Source organism: Anomaloglossus baeobatrachus, chromosome 1 (genome assembly GCF_048569485.1).
Source record: "Anomaloglossus baeobatrachus isolate aAnoBae1 chromosome 1, aAnoBae1.hap1, whole genome shotgun sequence".
NCBI classification, from domain to species: domain Eukaryota; kingdom Metazoa; phylum Chordata; class Amphibia; order Anura; family Aromobatidae; genus Anomaloglossus; species Anomaloglossus baeobatrachus.
Genome location: NC_134353.1, coordinates 481,514,008 through 481,532,670, shown reverse-complemented (window position 1 = coordinate 481,532,670; position 18,663 = coordinate 481,514,008). Strand labels below are relative to the sequence as shown.

The 18,663-nt window shown below is 45.9% G+C and overlaps 1 protein-coding gene across 2 annotated transcripts in view; it reads right to left on the bottom strand.

Annotated features, from left to right (window-relative positions):
* EPS15L1 (epidermal growth factor receptor pathway substrate 15 like 1) overlaps positions 1-18,663 on the bottom strand; it is a 297,220-nt gene that overhangs the window by 90,418 nt on the left and 188,139 nt on the right. For both annotated transcript variants that reach the window (XM_075315065.1, XM_075315074.1), the window contains one exon: positions 6,861-6,993. In XM_075315065.1, the coding sequence (XP_075171180.1) occupies positions 6,861-6,993 (133 nt within the window). The remainder of the gene's footprint in view (positions 1-6,860; positions 6,994-18,663) is intronic.

Here is an 18,663-nt window from a genome sequence, read left to right as displayed (position 1 = left end):
CATAGCATACATACACAGCCTAAGGCTGGTTTTAGACGTCCGTGTTTAATCAGGTACAAGTCACACGCATGGTTATGGTCATACGTGTGTCATACGTGTGTCATACGTGTGTCTCACGTGTGGCATCCGTGTTTGCATGCGTGTGATAGGTACCAGAGAAAACACGGGTCTGTGAAATAAAACGATTTTTCATATTTACCTGCTTTCTCCGGCTCTGCTGCCTCCAGCTCCTGATTGCCGCTCACTATATTCATCGATTATTCACCGCATTCCAGACCTGGAAGCCGGAGCATCGTGGGGACAGCGAGGGATAGGGCACCGCCAAGGACAGGCAAGTATTCTTCAGCACAGTGACATCCAGGAGGTCATCGGAGTTCCCAATGAACTCTGACATCCTGATGACCCCCCGCGCTACAGCTTCATGGGTTCATCAGAGTTCACTGGGAAATGTTCCGGCTTCTAGGTTCTCACCACACACACACACACACACACACACAGACCACATATACACACATATGTATACACACATAGCAGACACACATGGATACACCGAGCACATACACACATAGCGCACATGCATGTGTGTATACGCACGCGCACGCACGCACGCACACACACACTCACACACACTCTGCTGTACACTCACCCAGCGATGCGGTCCCCGGCACTGAAGTCCCCAGCGCTGCTCCACATGGCACTGAATATTCAGTGTGTATAATGAGCGGCGATAAGGAGCGGGAGGCAGCAGAGACGGAGACAGCATCACTGGAGAGAAGTAAATATAGAAAATCTTTTTATTAAAAAGACCCATATTTTCTCCGGTATGTTTTACACTGATGTCACAAGGATCACATCAGTGTGCGATCCGTGTGACATCCGTGCTGCCGGAGATGCCTGCGTGTGTGCGTGCGGGGTCATGAAAGGTCACACGGTCCGTGTGCAAACACGGACGTGTGAGGCACATCAGAGAATAACATGGGTACGTACCTAAAGAAGGGAATTTTGTTTACTTACCATAAATTCCTTTTCTTCTAGCTCCTATTGGGAGACCCAGACAATTGGGTGTATAGCTACTGCCTCTGGAGGCCACACAAAGTATTACACTTTAAAAAGTGTAACCCCTCCCCTCTGCCTATACACCCTCCCGTGCATCACGGGCCCATCAGTTTTGGTGCCAAAGCAGGAAGGAGGAACTTATAAATTGGTCTAAGGTAAATTCAATCCGAAGGATGTTCGGAGAACTGAAACCATGAACCAAAAGAACCCTTCAACATGAACAACATGTGTACACAAAAGAACAACAGCCCGAAGGGAACAGGGGCGGGTGCTGGGTCTCCCAATAGGAGCTAGAAGAAAAGGAATTTACGGTAAGTAAACAAAATTCCCTTCTTCTTTGTCGCTCCATTGGGAGACCCAGACAATTGGGATGTCCAAAAGCAGTCCCTGGGTGGGTAAAAGAATACCTCGATAAAAAAGAGCCGAAAAAACGGCCCTCTCTTACAGGTGAGCAACCGCCTCCTTAAGGACTCGCCTACCTAGGCTGGCATCTGCCGCAGCATAGGCATGAACCTGATAGTGTTTCGTGAAAGTGTGCAGACTCGACCAGGTAGTGCTGACACACCTGCTGAGCCATAGCCCGGTGCCGCAATGCCCAGGATGCACCTGCGGCTCTGGTAGAATGGGCTTTCAGCTCTAAAGGAATCGGAAGCCCAGAAGAACGGTAGGTTTCAAGGATCAGTTCCTTGATCCACCGAGCCAAGGTTAACTTGGAAGCCTGCGACCCCTTACGCTGGCCAGTGACAAGGACAAAGAGCGCATCAGAACGGCGCAGGGTGCGAAAAGAAGAGCCGGAGTGCTCTCCCGAGAGCTAACAAGTGCAATCCTTTTCACAATTGTGAACTGGATGAGGGCCAAAAGAAGGTAAGGAGATATCCTGATTGAGAAGAAAAGGGGGATACCACCTTAAGTAGGAATTCCGGGACCGGACGCAGAACCACCTCATCCTGGCGAAACACCAGGAAGGGGGCCTTGCATGACAGCGCTGCTAGCTCAGACACTCTCCGAAGTGATGTGCCTGCCACTAGGAAGACCACCTTCTGCGAAAGGCGTGATAGAGATAACTCTGAGAACGCTAAGAGCCAGGACTCAATGGCCACCCAGTCAGGTTGAAGACCGGAGAATTCAGATGGAAAATGGCCCTTGAGACAGCAAGTCTGGTCGGTCCGGGAGTGCCCACGGTCGACCCACCGTGAGGTGCCACAGATCCAGGTATCACAACCTCCTCGGCCAGTCTGGAGCGACGAGGATGGCGCGGCGGCAGTCGGACCCGATCTTGAGGAACACTCTGGACAGCAGCGCCAGAGGAGGAAATACATAAGGCAGTCGAAATTGCGACCAGTCCTGAACTGATGCGTCCGCCGCCAGCGCTCTGTGCTGGTGGTTGATGTACGTGACCGCCGTGGCGTCGTCCGACTGTATCCGGATCTGCCTGCCGTCCAGCCACCGCTGGAACGCCTTTAGGGCTAGCTACACTGCCCTTATCTCCAGAACATTGATCTGAAGGGAGGACTCTGTCAGAGTCCAGGTTCCCTGAGCCCTGTGGTGGAGGAAGACCGCTGTCCACCCTGACAGACTCTCGTCCGTCGTGACCATAGCCCAGGATGGGAGCAGGAAGGATTTTTCTTTCGACAAAGAAGTGGGAAGAAGCCACCACTGAGGAGAGGTTTTGTCTGCCAGTGAAAGAGAGACGTTCCTGTCTAGGGACGTCAACCTCCTGTCCCATTTGCGGAGAATGTGCCATTGGAGTGGACGCAGATGAAACTGCGCAAAGGGAACTGCCTCCATTGCTGCCACCATCTTCCCTAGGAAGCGCGTGAGGCGCCTAAAGGGGTGAGACTGGGCCCGAAGGAGAGAGTGTACCCCTGTCTGCAGCGAACGCTGTTTGTCCAGCGGAAGCTTCACTATCTCTGAGAGAGAATGAAACTCCATCCCGAGGTAAGTCAGTGATTGGGTCGGTGTCAATTTTTACTTTGGGAAATTGATGATCCACCCGAACCTCTGGAGAGTCTCCAGAGCAATGTTCAGGCTGTGTTGACATGCCACCCGGGAGGGTGCCTTGACTTAGGAGATCGTCTAAGTAAGGGATCACCGAGTGTGAGAGTTTAGGCCCACCACCACTGATGCCATGACCTTGGTGAAGACCCGTGGGACTGTCGCCAGGCCGAAAGACAGAGTCACGAGCTGAAAGTGTTCGACCCGGATGGCGAAACACAGGGAGCGTTGATGCTCTGGAGTAATCAGCACATGGAGATAAGCATCCCTGATGTCGATCGATGCTAGGAAGTCTCCCTGGGACATCGAAGCGATGACTGAGCGGAGAGATTCCATCCGAAACCGTCTGGTTCTCACGTGTCTGTTGAGCAGAATGAGGCCCAGAACGGACCGGAATGATCCGTCCTTTTTTGGTACCCCGAACAAGTTGGAGTAAAGACCGCGACCACGTTCTTGAAGCGGAACGGGGATCACAACTCCATCTGAAGAAACGAGTCGGAGGACGAGAGCTGAGCTCTATCCTGTAACCGTGAGACGGAATGTCTCTCACCCATCGGTTTTGGACATGTGCCCGCCAGGCGTCGCAAAAGCGGGAGAGCCTGCCACCGACCGAGGACGCGGTTTGGTGAGGCCGAAAGTCATGAGGAGGCCGCCTTGGAGGCGGTTCCTCCGGCGGTCTTTGTAGGACGTGACTTAGACCGCCATGCCGAAGAGTTCCCCTGGCCCTTCTCTGACCTGTTGGACGTGGAGGAACGGAACTTGGCTGAGGACCGAAACTTCGATTGTATTTTTCGTTGCTGAGGTCTGTTTGGTTTGGACTGGGGTAAGGACGAGTCCTTTCCCTTGGATGGTTTAATAATTTCATCCAATTGCTCGCCAAACAAACGGTCGCCAGAAAATGGCAAACCGGTTAAGAACTTCTTGGAAGCAGAGTCTGCCTTCCATTCGCGTAGCCACATGGCCCTGCGGACTGCCACCGAATTGGCGGATGCTACCGCTGTACGGCTCGCAGAGTCCCGGACGGCGTTCATGGCGTAAGACGAAAAAGCCGACGCCTGAGAAGTCAAAGACACAACCTGCGGGGCAGAGGTACGTGCAACCGCATTAGTCTTAGACAGACAAGCTGAGATAGCTTGGAGTGCCCACACGACTGCGAAGGCCGGAGCAAAAGACGCGCCTATGGCTTCATAGATGGATTTCATCATGAGCTCTATTTGCCTGTCAGTGGCATCCTTGAGCGATCAACCATCTGCCACTAATACTACGGATCTAGCCGCCAGTCTGGAGACTGGAGAATCCACCTTGGGACACTGAGCCCAACCCTTGACTACGTCAGGGGGAAAGGGTAACGTGTGTCATTAAGGCGCTTAGTAAAGCGCGTGTCCGGAAATGCTCTGTGCTTCTGGACAGCATCTCTGAAGTTAGAGTGATCGAAAAACGCACTCCGTGTACGTTTGGGAAACCTAATCTGGTGTTTCTCCTACTGTGAAGCCGACTCCTCTATAGGTGGAGTTGGGGGAGAAGGTCTAGCACCTGGTTGATGGACGTTATAAGGTCATTTACTATGGCGTCCCCTTCAGGTGTATCCAGATTGAGAGCAACGTCAGGATCAGAGCCCTGAGCTGCGACCTCCGCTTCATCCTCCAGAGAGTCCTCATGCTGAGACCCCGAACCGCGTGATGAAGTCGGGGAAGGTTCCCAGCAAGCCCGCTTAGCCTGTCTGAGGCTGCGGTCCGTGTCGGAGTTCTCACCGTGGGATCTGGGTGCCACCCCAGGTCTGGGCAGTGGAAACCGGCGGTACCACCTGAGCCGAGGGTCCCACCAGTGCCGGAGGCTCCGGCTGAGTGAGTGCCACAGGGGCCGAGCATTGTCACCATGAGGGTAGGTGGAACCTGCAGGTAACATAGCCGCACAAGAGGTACAGGTTGCAAAATAAGCCTGTGCCTTGGCACCCTTGCTTTCTGCGGACGACATGCTGTCGTCTCCTCTTAGAGTGATCAGTGAGGGTATATAGCCAAAGCAAATAATGCTGCCGATAGAGAAAATGTATACAATATATATATATATATATATATATATATATATATATATATATATATATATATATACACTTCGGCACCCAAGGGGGGCCAGCACCTGACAACTGGTGCGGCTTACCCACCGCCCAAAGCGGTGGTGTGTCCACCAGATTCCCTGCCTGGGACTCCCAGAGCTGCAGAGCTCATTCTGAAAACCTCCACCGGCAGAAGTGATTATAACAATGGCTGCCAGCGTTCTGAGGGGAGGAGGGAGCCGTGGGAGTGCCTAATAAAGTGCGGGCATCTGGTGTCCCACAGTGCTCAGTGAGGGGGGGAGGAGGATACCAAAGCATGCTCCAGCCCTCACTGCCGACGTCCAGTCGGCCGTCCCGCCCCTACCCCTGACTGGCAGGCCCGGGGGCGGGAGTACATGGTACTAGGCCGCAAAAGCCGGGGACTAAAGTTAAAAGCGCGGCCGGCGCGGTAGTCCCGGTCTCACAAACCACACAGCAGCCGCTGCGGCGTCTGTAACACAGGCGCTGCATGCACCGTCCCTAAGGGGACACAGGGTACCTTATGGATGCAGGGCCCTGTCCCTGATGATATCCAGTCTCCTGTCCGTCAGATTCCCCCAGGGGCTGCGGATGGAGCCCGGTCCCAGTGAATGGCGACCGGTTAGGATCCCACTTCTCCCAGAGCCTCTAAGGGATGGGGAAGGAAAACGGCATGTGGCTCCAGCCTCTGTACCCGCAATGGGTACCTCAACCTTAACAGCACCGCCGACTTAGTGGGGTGAGAAGGGAGCATGCCGGGGGCCCTGTGGGGGGCCCTCTTTTCTTCCATCCGATACAATCAGCAGCTGCTGCTGACTAAATGTGGAGCTTGTGTGCATGTGTGCCTCCTTCAACACAAAGCATAAAACTGATGGGCCCGTGATGCACGGGAGGGTGTATAGGCAGAGGGGAGGGGTTACACTTTTTAAAGTGTAATACTTTGTGTGGCCTCCGGAGGCAGTAGCTATACACCCAATTGTCTGGGTCTCCCAATGGAGCGACAAAGAAACACAGACGTCTGAAACCAGCCTAAATATGCTTTTTATGGTTTCATTTCTTTATTTCTGAAGGAGGACAAGGATAGCAATACATTTTTAAAAACTTGTTTTCTCTTTTTACTTTACTTTTCAGCCCCCTTAGGGTACTTGAACCTGTGATTGTTCGGACACATACTATATACTGAAATAGTATTGTTGTATATACTGAAATTGTGGTGCTCCTATGGAGAACCAAGGAGAACCAAGATGACAGTTACGATAGCTTTAAGCAGGCTCCCCGACTGCCATGGTAAACCATTGGTTTGCATCACAGAGATTTGGGGAAGCCAAGAGGGACTGGTGAGTGCAGGCATCGGCAATGGTGTTATTTAATATAACTGTCAAAGATTGAAAGTGGCATTTAAAGTACAGCTATTGGAACATGCTGTGGTCACTGCCAATTACGGTATGTAACACAGCCAGCATCTGCGTAGTATGAAGTTGTCTCAGGTTCGGAGCTCACTTCATACTTTGCTTAAAATGTATGCCACAGGACATCAACCAATTAATGTTGTCATACTGTAATGCTGAATGGTTCCACGTGCAATATCATTTCTTACCTTATAGTTTTATTTTAGCCCTCCAGGCTCTTGGGTTTCATAGCTTAAAGGCGCACATTAGAATATTGCTTTTCAGTCCAAAGAGGAAACTGATCATTTTGAAAATAAATGTGACACATACACATAACTTTCCCAACTTACCACTTGGAGGCTTTGGCCGAGGAGGGACACTTCTCTTGGGGGGCAGGGCTGGCATATCAAGCTTGCTTTTAAATGGGTCCTCAGAAAATCCTGAGCTTGGAAAAGTGGCAGCAAACGGATCTGGAGTTTGGTGCTAAAATTACAGAAGTTTTAGAAAAAAATTTATTAAAATCAAAAGGCAAAATAGGCCAAACGCAATGAAACATTCTTCTTTAAACACAGAATCTTAATTTCAATTAAACTTAATGTTGTAATCCAGCTCTGCTCATTTTCTTTTCAGTAGGTGAGAAGGGCCAATGATGCTGGCGACACACCAGCCCTATTATTAAAAATAATCTGTCACCAGGTTTTTTGCTGCCTCATGTGAGAGCAGGCATGATGTATGGAAAGAGACCCTGACTCCAATGATGTGTCACTTACTGAGCTGCTTTTAGTAATTTTGATAAAATCAAGCACCACCCTCCAGTGTATATATATATATAAACATAGGGTTTACACCACCAGATAAACTGATTATAAAGGAAAGGAGGAATAGGGCACTAGACAAGTGAATACGTACTATTGATATTTAACTTTAATTGTGATAATTAAAACCTCCAAACAAAATACTTGACGTTAAAAAAAAAAAATCCTATCCCTGACCAAGATCATCTTTAGGAAAGGGAAAGAATGAACCGGGATCACTGACAATTCCAGTCTATTATTGGGATACATTTTCTCCAGTAGAGACAGTATAAGGCCCCGTGCGCGCGGTTTTGCTGTATGTTTTGCTGCAGAAAATGTTCACAACCTTTCTGCAGTTCTTCCCCAGCAAAACCTATGGCATATATGTTCCTGTATATATACTGTGTGTATATATGTATGTATGTATGTATGTATGTATGTATGTATATATATATATATATATATATATATATATATATATCCCTGCTGAGAGTAGTGCAGCACATGTAATTGCTTCAAATCCTGCATCAGATGTCACCCCCACTGTAGTCAGCAATAATGATCAGCCAACTTTAGTGCCTGCCTTGTCATCTGTGGTTATCCCTCATGCAGGAGAAATTAATGGATAGCTTCATAGCACAGTTGCTGTTGGGATAATTGTGCTCTCCCGACTGTCCCCGCTCTAGCCATACATGGCCTGTGAGCCAATTTCTATATCTCTATACCCTTGATGAGGATTTTCATCCCAATGAGCGTTTCATCAGCTGGCGTGGCTTCAAGGGGCGGGACCCGCCGCACAAGGTGTCCTTTCATAGATCAATTATTTAATGACAGGTGTCCTAGCCAATAAATTATGTGTCAGCAAGATTCAGCACTATAACGTAAAGCCATTGTTATAATGACGCTGTGATGTTGATTAAAATAATACCTGCGATGAAGGAATCCAGTCTGTGGTTGTTGAATGATCATACACTAAATTTTCATCTAATGACCTCTTCTGTGCATTGGGGTGAAATTTGGGGGAAGGATTGTCTGTTGCTTCTCTGTCTCTCTGCCTGCCACCTCTGTTTCTTTTACAGGTTACTGATTAAGTGATCTGCCACCTTTTTGAAATTTTGCGCTGTGTATTTCCATAAATAGTTTTCACTAACATGGCGCAGGAGTCGGCACATGCTCAGATCGAGCTTTCAACTCAATGACCCTCATTAATCCACAATCTCAATCTGCGTATGCGCTGCCTCCAGCACCAATTTATTGAATCCGTGGAATCATTACAGCTCAAGCGCCGCCCACCACGATAACAGTGACGGCAGCACAGAATTTCAAAAAGGAGGCAGAAAGGATTTTTTATTTTACTGGGAGGAAACATGTGGATTAAGAAGGGGTTGTCCTAGTAGTGGACAACCCCTTTTACAACATTTGTGAAAAAAATGGCTTGATATAAAGACCTTAATAAATTAGAGCACTGTACTGTACTAAGATGCTTACATTGTACATTTCTTCTCCTAAATATTCCACGTTGAACTGAGAGGTATTTTTGAGAAGTGCAAGCATTTAGGCACCACAGTGACAAAGTGGGAAACCATGTAAACTTATAGAGTGGGGTTTACAGTGTGTTGAAATGCATAGTGCATAAATGTCACCAACCTCTGCTGAGTCAATAATTGCAGAGCGCCAACCTCCTCTGGTATTAACATCAGCCCATGGCTGGGAGCTGCATGCAAGACTTACATCACCAAGTACAATGCTAAGTGTCTGATAGCCACTGAACGCTGGAGCAGTAAGACGTGGTTGACAGAGTGATAAATCACGATTCTTTATCTGGATGTCTGAAGGACAATTTATGTGTTAGTTTTCCACATTTGCTGGGTCAAATGTTTTCCATATTTTGTCATGGCTTTTAAGATAAAACATGGCAAAGACAAAGCCAGATTTATCACGAGATGTCAGGAAGCTTATTATTCAGAGAGTGTCGGTTAGAAAGTATTTAGTGACCAAAAGGTGTAGAAAGGGTAAACTAGATGGACCTAGGTCTTTTCTCAACCTATGTAACTATGTAAAAGTGAAGTCAGGCAAAAAAAGAAAAAGAGGTAGCTATGGAATTCACCTGTTCTCAGAGTCAAGTGTCATGTATAATAAAGAAAAAGAAGGTTATGGAACAGCTGACAAACCTAGAAGTGGATAACTATGGAAAACTTCCTCCAAAGCTGAACACATTAGTAAGAAAAAGTCTGTATCTGATGTGCATAAAAGTGCTGTACAGATTTTGCACGAAATGAAAGAATATGGAGTCAAAGTGAGTCGCCAAACTGCAGTGCAACGGCTAAGAGCAATAGGCTTCAATGCACAAGTTCCAGTCAAGAAGCCTTTCATCTCTGCAAAGAACTGGAAGGTCCCAGCTTGAGTTTGACAAAAAGCACAGCCAAAGGTGTTGTGGTCGGAAGAATCAAAGTTCAATCTGTTTGGTATTGATGGCAAGCACTATATACACCACGCAATTGGAAAACGAAATGACGTAAGGCACCAAACACGTACAGTGAAATATGGTGGTGGCAATGTCATGGTTTTGGACTGTTTCCTTCATCTGCCATTGGCCCTCTACATAGAATTGATGGAAGTATAAATGCTACCATGCACAAGGATATACTGGAGAATGTAATGCTGCCACATGGTAAAACCAAAGTAGGCAGAGGCTCAAAATTCTAGCAACATAATGAACCTAAGCACACATCCAATTTAATAACAAAGAGGTTACCAAAGAAAAATGTTTGCCTCCTGCAGTGGCCAAGCCAATCACCTGATTTACACCCTATAATGCACCTTTGGGATAAGATAGGGTGACACGTTGAGGCACGTGCCTATAGCAATAAAGATGAATTGTTTGCAGATATGCAAATAGAATGGAGCAAGATCCCTCATGATGTCTTGAACATCCTGATGGCTTCAATGCCCCGTCGGTGTGGTGCAGTAATCAAAGCAAGACGTTACGCTACAAAATCCTAAGTTACGGTAATCAATGAATTACTCTCTATGTTGCGATCAACAAATAGTATATGCAAAACTTTTGGCAGTCAGTGTTTTATAATTAATCTGGTCTAGGGTGCATATAGATTACCTGCCCTGTTAGGCTGGGGCCACACGGGACACTAGTGCGATGCTCGCATGACACTCGGCTCACGCTGGCAGCACAGCAGGAGCCGAGTGTCATGCTAGTATCCCTGGGACTGAGGTCCGACTGTGCGAGTGGACCTCAGCTACGGGGGGGCGGGCCGACACTGAGGAGGGGAGGGCTGGCACTCAGGAGGGGAGGGCCGGTGCTGCGGAGGGGAGGGAGGGATTTATCTCTGTCTCTCCTCCGTAGCCAGCTATTTCGATTCTTGCTCTGCACGTGCGATACACCAGTGTACCACAAGTGCAGTGCGATTTGTAGACTTGAATGGGTGTGACAGAAAGAGTCTCGCATTACAATAGCATGCTGCGATTGTTTTCTCGGTCCGATTAGGGCTGAGAAAATAATCGCTCATGTGCACTGACACAGGCTAAAAATGGTCCGAGTGGAATGCGATGTTTTATCGCACTCCACTCGCTCCGATTTTCTCGCCGTGTGGCTTAGGCCTTATAGACAGACTACATAAAAAGTAATTTAGTGACTCTTTGAAAAAAAGTGTTTACATTGTGGCTTCATAGAGTCCAATTTTTATTTTGTTTTGCTTGTGTGTATTTACTCATGGTGTGGGATAGTTTTTTGTGATTTTAAGAAGTTTAAAATCAAGGAATTGTTTTAGAATTTAAATTAAAGTAGATTCTGTACAAACATATTGATATACTGCCTTTAATAACTATTTCTAAGGCTGTAGTTCAACAGGACCTATCATCTCTCCTGACATGTTTATTTTAGTAGGTAAATGCCAAAAAATCATGTTCCCAACACATTTGATAATAAAAAGTGAAAACCCTTTATAGGGAATCTTTCCACAGGTTTAACCTTTTTTATGCTCTAGGTCAATTAAAGAAAAATGCATGGATACCTTTTTACTTGCTGTTCGTTGGATTAGTGTGGAGCAACCCATGATTTTATCAAAATGCAAATTAGGTGTTAGGTGCTTTGTCCCACCCAGAGCATGCAATGTAAAGGCGCCTTACACGCTGCGACATCGCTAGCGATGTCACTACCGATCGCACCTGCCCCCGTCGTTTGTGCGTCACGGGCAAATTGCTGCCCGTGGCGAACAATATCGCTTGTAAGCGTCACACGGACTTACCTTTCTAACGACATTGCTGTAGCCGACGAACAAACTCTTTTTTAAGGGGGAGGTTCGTGCAGCGTCACAGTGATGTCACACAGCGGGCCACCAATAGAAGTGGAGGGGCGGAGATCAGCCGGATTTAAGTCACTCCCACCTCGTTGCCGGAGGACGCAGGAACGCTGTTGTTCGTCGTTCCCGGGGTGTCACACGTAGTTATGTGTGCTGCCTCAGGAACGACGAACAACCTGCGTCCAAAATGAGCAACGATATTTGGGAAAGGAACGACGGGTCAGCGATCAACGATTTGGTGAGTATTTCTGATCGTTAGCGGTCGCTCGTAGGTGCCCCAGGGGGCATTGCTCTAGAATCACTGCGTTGAGAAACACGTGATGGTGTCTCCGCAGTGGTGGATGTTGATCTCCCTAAGGTCAACCATCCTTGCTCACATAGTCTTTTACTAGGCAATGCTCCCACTAGCCAGATTCCTACTCCACACTGATGAGGGGCAAATACCCCGAAACGGCTGTCTGTGGATGGATACCATGTTTGGCAAAGGTGGTCTCCTTGACTGGAGACTGCCCTTCCCGTGGTTGTTTCTTCCCGGTGAAAGACCTGGCTAGTTTCCTGCCAGCGTTGAGAAACATGTGATGGTGTCTCCGCAGGCCTTCTTGCTTTGAATATTTCCCAGGGGGCATTGCTCTAGAATCACTGCGTTGAGAAACACGTGATGGTGTCTCCGCAGTGGTGGATGTTGATCTACCTAAGGTCAACCATCCTTGCTCACATAGTCTTTTACTAGGCAATGCTCCCACTAGCCAGATTCCTACTCCACACTGATGAGGGGCAAATACCCAGAAACGGCTGTCTGTGGATGGTTACCATGTTTGGCATAGGTGGTCTCCTTGACTGGAGACTGCCCTTCCCGTGGTTGTTCCTTCCCGGTGAAAGACCTGGCTAGTTTCCTGCCAGCGTTGAGAAACAAGTGATGGTGTCTCCGCAGGCCTTCTTGCTTTTAAGACAGAGAGACCGACTGAGGGAGATTAACCGACATACACAGAAAAAGAAAGAGTGACCGACATCGCTAGAAAAAAAAGCACAAAACGTACACGGAGCATACGGAGATGCATCCGTGTCACGTACGTGTGCTAATGGACCCATAGACTTTCATTGGGTCCGTGTGTGCGTGTTCGGTGCAGAAAACGGACATGCTTCCGTGCAAAACGGATACACATACGTATCACGGACAAGGACACACGGACCGTATGGAATAACGCACGTGTGACCTCAAACATAGCATAACATTGGTGCACGTTTGTCCGTGTCTCCGGTATATACGGAAACGGACCAAACACGCACGTGTTTCACGGAAGTGTGTTTGAGGCCTCAGGCAGGAAACATCATACCTGATCACAGCCCTCTTGTCCTCACACCTGTGCTGTAAGTTGCCCTTCTGTGGCCACAGTCTTCAACATGCTACTGTGAACGAACCGTCAATCGAGGTTGTACACCCATAGCTCAAGGCAGTATAAGCAGGTGCAAGATTTCCAGCACACCATCTTACATCAGCTATCAACCAACATAGGAAGGCATGTGCTGAGGATGTAAATAACCTGAGACTTTCGTTAGGTGCTCCGGGCAGGACAAAGCACCTAGGGGCCCAAACTGACAAAATTGTGGATTTCTCCAGAATAACACAGTGGACAGCAAACCGAAAGTTTTTTATTTTTCAATGACCCAATAATGGTTAAAGCTGTTAACCGATTTCCTTTAAATGCTACCTATTTAAAAATAAATTGTATGGCTCGTTATCGTGATGTACAGACCTATAGACGTACTACTGAGCCTGTACACTGCTCTGTGGGAGCTGTGCATTTCAGAACAGTGTTTTGACCAATTAATGGGAGTCTCCAGAACCTTATTTTTTAAATGATTGGTAACTTTTAGTGGGGTTGTCCATTTTATTTTATTTATTTTTTTAAAGGGTTTATTATCCATTTTTTAAGACAATAAAAATTACAACAATAGAAATCATTAGAATGATACAAATGGTACAAATCATGTAATAGGTTTCATCAATGACCACCCAAGCCACTTAAAGCATTTGGAAGATCATTTAAACTAAGAAATCATATATCCATACACTCAATACATATAACCTCATTCACAACACCCAATCATACCGGTCCTCATGCACTTCACCCCCTTCCCCAAAATGTCAGTAAGGTCTGTTTCAAACATCAGTGGTTCTGGTACGTACGTTACAGTTTTTATGGGTACCTGAATCACGGACATATGCAGACCCATTAAAATGAATGTCTGCGCATACATCAGTGATTACTCACTGACCGTATCTCCGTGCAGCGTACACGTGTGTCTGTGATTTCCGCATGGAGACAAGTCCGTTTTTTTATGGCATCACTGATGTCCCACAGACCACACTATGGTGTGATCCATGTAACACGTACCAGAAAAACATGGACATTGAAAATCATATAGATACATATAGTTACATAGGTTGAAAAAAAAAGACCTAGGTCCATCTAGTTCAACCTTCCTCCACCAGTTCTACATTTGGTCACTAAGTCATTTATAACCAACAATGTTTTGTGTACTGAGGAAATCATCCAGTCCTTTTTTAAAAGCTGTTATAGTATCTGCCATTACTACCTCTTGTGGTAGGGCATTCCACAGTCTGACTGCTCTAACTGTAAAGAACCCTTTCCTATTTAGCTGTCGGAATCGCTTTTCTTCCACTCGCAGTGAATGCCCCTGGTCCTTAGTATTGTCTTCGGAAGAAATAAGTCATGTGCCAGTCCTTTATATTGACCACACATGTATTTATACATATAAATGAGATCTCCTCTCAGACGTCTTTTTTCTAAACTAAACATATCTAACTTTTTCAACCTCTCATCATATGGGAGGCCTTCCATTCCTTGCAGTAGTCTAGTTGCCCGCCTTTGAACTGACTCTAACTTCTGAATGTCCTTTTTAAAATGTGGAGCCCAAAACTGGATCCCATATTCCAGATGTGGCCTTCCAAGTGATTTATAGAGGGGTAACAATACGTTGGGATCACGGGATCTAATCTCTCTTTTTATACACCCTAAAATCTTGTTTGCTTTAGCAGCTGCTGCTTGACACTGAGTGCTGTTGCTCAGCTTATTTGTAATGAGAATACCCAAGTCCTTCTCCTGTTCTGTAGTCCCGAGTTTACTTCCATTTAATGTGTACGCAGTTATAGGATTACGCCGTCCTAGGTGCATTACTTTACATTTATCAACATTAAATCTCATTTGCCAAGTATCTGCCCATTCTGACATCTTATCCAGATCTTTTTGTAATATTGTACTATCAAGGTCAGTTTTTAATATCCTACATAGTTTGGTGTCATCAGCAAAGACTGACACTTTACTATCAATCCCATCCACAAGGTCATTAATAAAGAGATTAAAAAGAATCGGTCCTAGCACAGATCCCTGCGGCACCCCACTGCTAACTATAGCCCATTTAGAGAATGTATCATTTATGACTACTCTTTGTTTCCAATCTTTTAGCCAATTCCTTACCCAGTTGCATATAGTTTCCCCTAGTCCTTGCTTCTGGAGCTTTAGTATAAGGCTATTATGTGGTACAGTATCAAATGCCTTTGCAAAGTCCAAATAAATCACATCAGCTGCATTACCAATATCCAGGTTTGCACTTACCCCCTCATAGAACCCCAACATGTTGGTTAGACACGACTTATCGTTCATGAATCCATGCTGTCAGTTATTATATTATTTTCTGCAATATATTTTTGCATGTCATCCCTTAAAATGCCCTCAAAAACTTTGCATACTACTGATGTCAGGCTTACTGGACGGTAGTTGCCTGGATCTACCCTCTTACCTTTCATAAATATCGGTACCACATCAGCAATCCTCCAATCCTGAGGCACCAACCCTGTTACAAGCGAGTCTAAAAAGATGAGATACAGTGGTCTGTCGATTACGGAGCTCAATTCCCTCAATATTCGTGGATGAATGCCATCTGGCCCTGGGGATTTGTCAATGTTTAATTTACTCAGACGTAGGCGTACTTCTTCTTGTGTTAAATTAATTATATCGGGTGGTGAACTTTGATTTTTCACTTGTTGAATGATCCCTGGTACAGTCAGTTCCTTGGTTAACACAGATGAGAAATGCCTATTTAATATCTCAGTCTTTTGTTTATCCTCTATAACTAACTTATTATATTTTAAGGGGCCAATACTATCCTTTGTTTTCCTTTTGGCATTAATGTTTTTATAAAAGATTTTGGGATTTATTTTAGTGTCATTGTTGATTTTCATTTCAGTAGCTAGTTTTGCTTGTTTGATTTCTTTTTTGCATTTCCAATTGATATCTTTATACTTCTGAAATGCTATTTCTGTATTCTCAGCCTCTAAGATTTTAAACGACCTTTGTTTTTGTTTTATTATACTTTGTACAGTCATATGCGGGCGTCACACGAGACAATCTATCGTGTGATCGCACGAGCGATCGCACCCGCCCCCGTCGTTTGTGCGTCACGGGCAATTAGTTGCCCGTGGCGCACAAAGTCATTAAACCCCCGTCACACGCACTTACCTGCTGAGCGACGTCGCTGTGCGCGGCGAACATCCACTTCCTGAACGGGGTGGGACGTTCGGCATCACAGCGACGTCATACAGCGGCCAGCCAATAGAAGCGGAGGGGCGAAGATGAGCCTGACGTAAACATCCTGCCCACCTCCTTCCTTCCGCATTGCCGGCGGGATGCAGGTAAGCTGTGTTCATCGTTCCCGGGGTGTCACACGCAGCGATGTGTGCTGCCCCAGGTACAATGAACAACCGACGGAGAGAAGAAGAAACGACTTTTTGAAAATGTGCGACGTGTCAACGAGCAACGATAAGGTGAGTATTTGTGCTCGTTCACCGTCGCTCGTAGCTGTCACATGCTACAATATATCAAACGATGCCGGATGTGCGTCACTTACTACGTGACCCCGCCGACATATCGCACGATATATCATCTCGTGTGACTCCCGCATTATTTATCCATAGGTGGTTTCTTTTTATTCCTGGACATTTTATTACCAGATGGTATACGTTTTTTACAGGACTCTAGCAGTATATCTTTAAACTTTCCCCATTTATGTTCAGTATCCACAGTTACCATGACTTTGTTCCAATCTACACATTTAAGCTCTTCCCTTAATATGTTGAAATCAGCTTTCGTAAAATTTCAGGTTTTAGCATTTCCCCTTTGAAATGTTCTAATGAATATTACTCAAAAGCTTACTATATTATGATCGCTGGTGCCCCAGTGCTCCCAGACCTGTAGATCTGAAATTGTATCCGGTCTATTTGACAGGACCAGGTCTAGAAAATTATCTCCCCTCGTCGGTTCATCTACCATCTGAGAGAGGAAATTGTCTTGAATAGTAGATAAGAATCAAAGCTTTTTAAACTCACCCATCTCCAGCGACGCTGTCTTCAGGCGCTGCTGCCTCTGCTTCCAAATCAGCTAATTATTCTCATGCACATGCATTTATTCCCTGCACAGCTGACCCAGAAGTAGCTGCAGCGGTGAGAGACACAGCGGCCAGACAGGTGAGTTTATCTTCATGTGCTATCATGGATCACAGATAGTACATGGAGAACACACAGGTGCCGTGAATCACGGCACATGGAGGGACATATGCGTTTTTAACACGTTAGTGAAAACGTCTGTTATTCACGGACTTGTGAAACAGGCCTAAGAAACACCTTATGCAGACATACGATAGATGTAAATAAACAGAGAGCATCTGCTCAGAATGCTATTGGGCATTGTCTGTTGCTAATCACCTTCCAAACCTTATCGTATGTATAACCACACCTACTATTCGTATAGTGGACTTTATACAGTGCAACCAATGGATCATACAGGGTCTTCAGTGGATTTCCATGCTATTATAATTTGTTTCCTAGCTTGTCCATTCTATTTGAAGAAATGTATTAGGGACCTGATTTTGTAACCCTTACCTACTAAAATAAACATATCAGGAGAGGTGAAAAGTCCTCTTTAACTATAATATCACATTCAGAAATTGGTTATCTACTCAATCTTCAGCACAATAAACTGACCATAAACAGTGATGGAAACCACTGATGCATTATATAAAAAATCTGCAGACTGATTTGTACTTACTCTGGTTATAAATTCAGCAAAGATGAACTCAAGTCAAGAGTTTAAAAAAACCATTACCTGGAAAAGTGTTCTGTGTAAACATGTACTAATTGCAATGTGTTTTACATCAGTGAAGCAGCTTTTTAGCTTAAATCTCTCTGCAAAGATCAGAACTTGGGTGCAGCTTGAAAAGAAATCTCTAGCATAACTTCAGAGCAATCGAGATCAAAACATGTCCTGTTTAGCTTATCTCTGCCATCAGCGGAGCAGTACATGTGTGGTTAAGACTGCCAATGATGGGAAAGTTCTCAGCAAGAATTATTGTACATTACTTCTGTTTTAGCAAACCAGGTCTGGACACTACAGCTTCAACAAGTGTTATCCTCCGCAAAATGTTAAACATATGTAAATAGAATTTTCCATGTTCCACTCTTTAGATCTCACGTGCTAAGGACAGACTTCACTTAGATAATTCTTTCTAATACTATAAACCGCAAACCTGATGCTGTATACCTGCATTAGCCACGAGTCACACTGGCGTATGACTTGCAAGAATGCAATGCAAATAAAATGTTGCATTGCACTCGGCTCCTGTTTTTCCTCAGCCCTGATTGGAGTGAGGAAAAAAAATCGCAGCAAGCTGTTTGAGTCTCTCATCACTCGCACCCGTACAAGTCTATGTGTGCGAGTGAAACATTGGACTGCACTGATGACATTCGAGTGCAGTGCGGTATACGCACAGGCTGACAATGGAAGAGATGGAGAGATTAATCCCTCTCCTCCGGAGCTGTGATCTGATCGCAAGATGGACCTAGGTCTTTTTTCAATCTATGTAACTATTTAACATTTTAAGGTCTGAAGGCCACATTGTCAAACTCCTAATGGCCGCAGTAAAACTTAAAGACATATTCTCATCTGACACACTTTACTACATGGTAT